General features: G+C 43.6%; 1 protein-coding gene across 1 annotated transcript in view; it reads left to right on the plus strand.

Moving 5' to 3' along the window:
• The first annotated feature begins 1,919 nt into the window (after positions 1-1,919).
• Psmd7 (proteasome 26S subunit, non-ATPase 7) overlaps positions 1,920-2,234 on the plus strand; it is a 7,984-nt gene continuing 7,669 nt past the window's right edge. Inside the window, 1 exon segment of the mRNA XM_004648917.2 lies at positions 1,920-2,151. Coding sequence (XP_004648974.1) covers positions 2,078-2,151 — 74 coding nt within the window. The 5' untranslated portion in view covers positions 1,920-2,077.

Below are 2,234 nucleotides of genomic sequence, written 5' to 3' on the forward strand. Positions count from 1 at the left end.
CACACACACACACACACACACACACATAAATAAATAAATTTTAAAAAAGAAATGCAGCTAGTCATGATGATGTACACATAGATATGATGCATATGTTTTGATACTTGAATAACTAAAATTAGATTTTTCATAATTTTATGTAAATTTAAATTCCATTTGTATGTGTTTTTCATAGTCATGTGTACAGATGCTGAAAGGTACATTTTTTTTCAATTTCCTGAACAATTCCCCAGAAACCAGTAAACAATGACGGGGGCTGAGGAGACAGCTCAGCAGCATAAGCACTTGCCTGGCAAGTGCAAGGTCCTGAGCTCGATCCCAGGTACAGAAAAAAAAATAATAATTAATTCAAAATGATTAGGGTCTTTTTGTTTTGTTTTTGGGGTTTTTGGGGGTTTTGTTTGTTTGTTTTTGTTTTTTTGGTTTTTGGGGGGTTTTTTTGGTGGAACAGGGGATTGAACTCAGGCCCTTGTGCTTGCTAGGCAAGCACTTATTCTACTGAGCTATTTCCCCGGCCCTCAAAATGATTAGTTCTAAGAAGAGGAACTAAGGGGTCAGACAAGGGAATTAGGGTGACTTGAAGACATAAATGGGTTCATGGAGCTTCAGGAAACTATTTCTCTACTTGAGTTCAGGCTTGGAATTTTCCATTCAAAAAGGAACATTACTAGCCAACGATGATGATACAGGCCTATAATCCCAGCACTCTGGGCAACTGAAGCAGGAAAATCAATTCAAGCCTCTTGTCGGAAACTTAGTGACTTAGCCAGGCCTTGTCTCAAAACAAAAGCAAAAAAAACAAACAAAAAAAAAAGGATGGAGATGTAGTTTTGTGAGAAGGCCCTGGGCTCACCTGCCAGGACTTCATGAAGAATACAGAAGAGAGCCAAACTGGAGGCAGGAAGACCAACTAGGAAGCTAAAGCCAAAGTAGTTGTAAGATGACATTTAGCAGTTTAGACCATTGATAGTACTTGCTTTCTCTATGTGGAGAGACTGCAAGTGATTGTACTTTCTTTTTCTTTTTTTTTTTTTAATCCATATATTTCAGTTTTCCACAATGATCATGTGTAGAGGGGCCTCAATGATGTTTTTTAGTTCAAAATCAATGTAACACTGCTTCAAGTGAGTCAGGATTAGATACTCCCAAGATGCTTCTGAAAAGCTTGATCTACAGCTGCAAAATGAATCCAAGGTGAAATCAAACATAAGCCTTTCCACAGCTTATGATTTCCTTCTTTTCTTCACTCTTTGCATTAAGTTTGCAGTCTGTCACAAATTACACTCTTCTGGCACTGACTACACAGCAATTTAACATAAAGACACTCAGAAATCTGCAAGCTGTTTCATTCATTACTTGCAGTGTAGATAATGAGGAAATTCCTCAACAATGAAGGAATAAATACCAGATAAATTACTCGAGTCTACACTAAAAGCATTCTCTGAATTTAAAGATTAAAAAGTTCTGTAAAGTGGGGAGTCAGGGTAGGGATGCAGCTCAGCAACAGAGCAGTCACAAGATCGTGGATTGGATGTCCAGAACATTCACAAACACTGCTGGGAAAAAAAAAAAAAAATCTCGAAAACATTTTGGAGGACTTTGACTTAAAGTCATGGTGAACATTTTCTGAAATAATAAATTATTACTATTTACGTTTTCTGAATATTTTTCTAGTTTTCAGAGGGGCACCAATGAAAGCCTAGAAAGGAATAGAGGAGAAGAGCCGCTGCGGACTCAAGGCCAAAAGAACCGTAACCAGGCTCCAAGGTCCCATTTTCTCTCAAACCTGAGGAAACGCAAGATGCAGAAGCTAAGACAGCCCAGTGCATCCGCACCCCTTCCCTTCCTCAAGATGGCGGCCCTGGCGACAGTGTGGGCATGTCGCGCAAAGCATTCTGGGAGCTTAAAAGGCCCGAGCTGCGGCTGCCAAACCGGAAAGGGAAGCCCTGGGCCTGAAGAGCCGGCAAAACGACGTTTCGACGGTGTTTCGCCGGGCGAACCGACGTTTCGACGGTGTTTCGCCGGACGGTGTTTGGCGGGTCGCTGAAGTCGGGCCAGGCGGGCGGGGCGTGCCGTGATGCCGGAACTGGCGGTGCAGAAGGTGGTGGTCCACCCCCTCGTTCTGCTCAGTGTGGTCGATCATTTCAACCGGTGAGGCTGGCAGCGCGGGGCGGCCTGGCGGGGCCGGCGGCGCCAGGCCGCTGAGTCACAGGCGCGCTGGGGCCCGCGCGGCG

Source organism: Octodon degus, unplaced genomic scaffold (assembly GCF_000260255.1).
Source record: "Octodon degus isolate 3935 unplaced genomic scaffold, OctDeg1.0 scaffold00011, whole genome shotgun sequence".
Classification (NCBI taxonomy): domain Eukaryota; kingdom Metazoa; phylum Chordata; class Mammalia; order Rodentia; family Octodontidae; genus Octodon; species Octodon degus.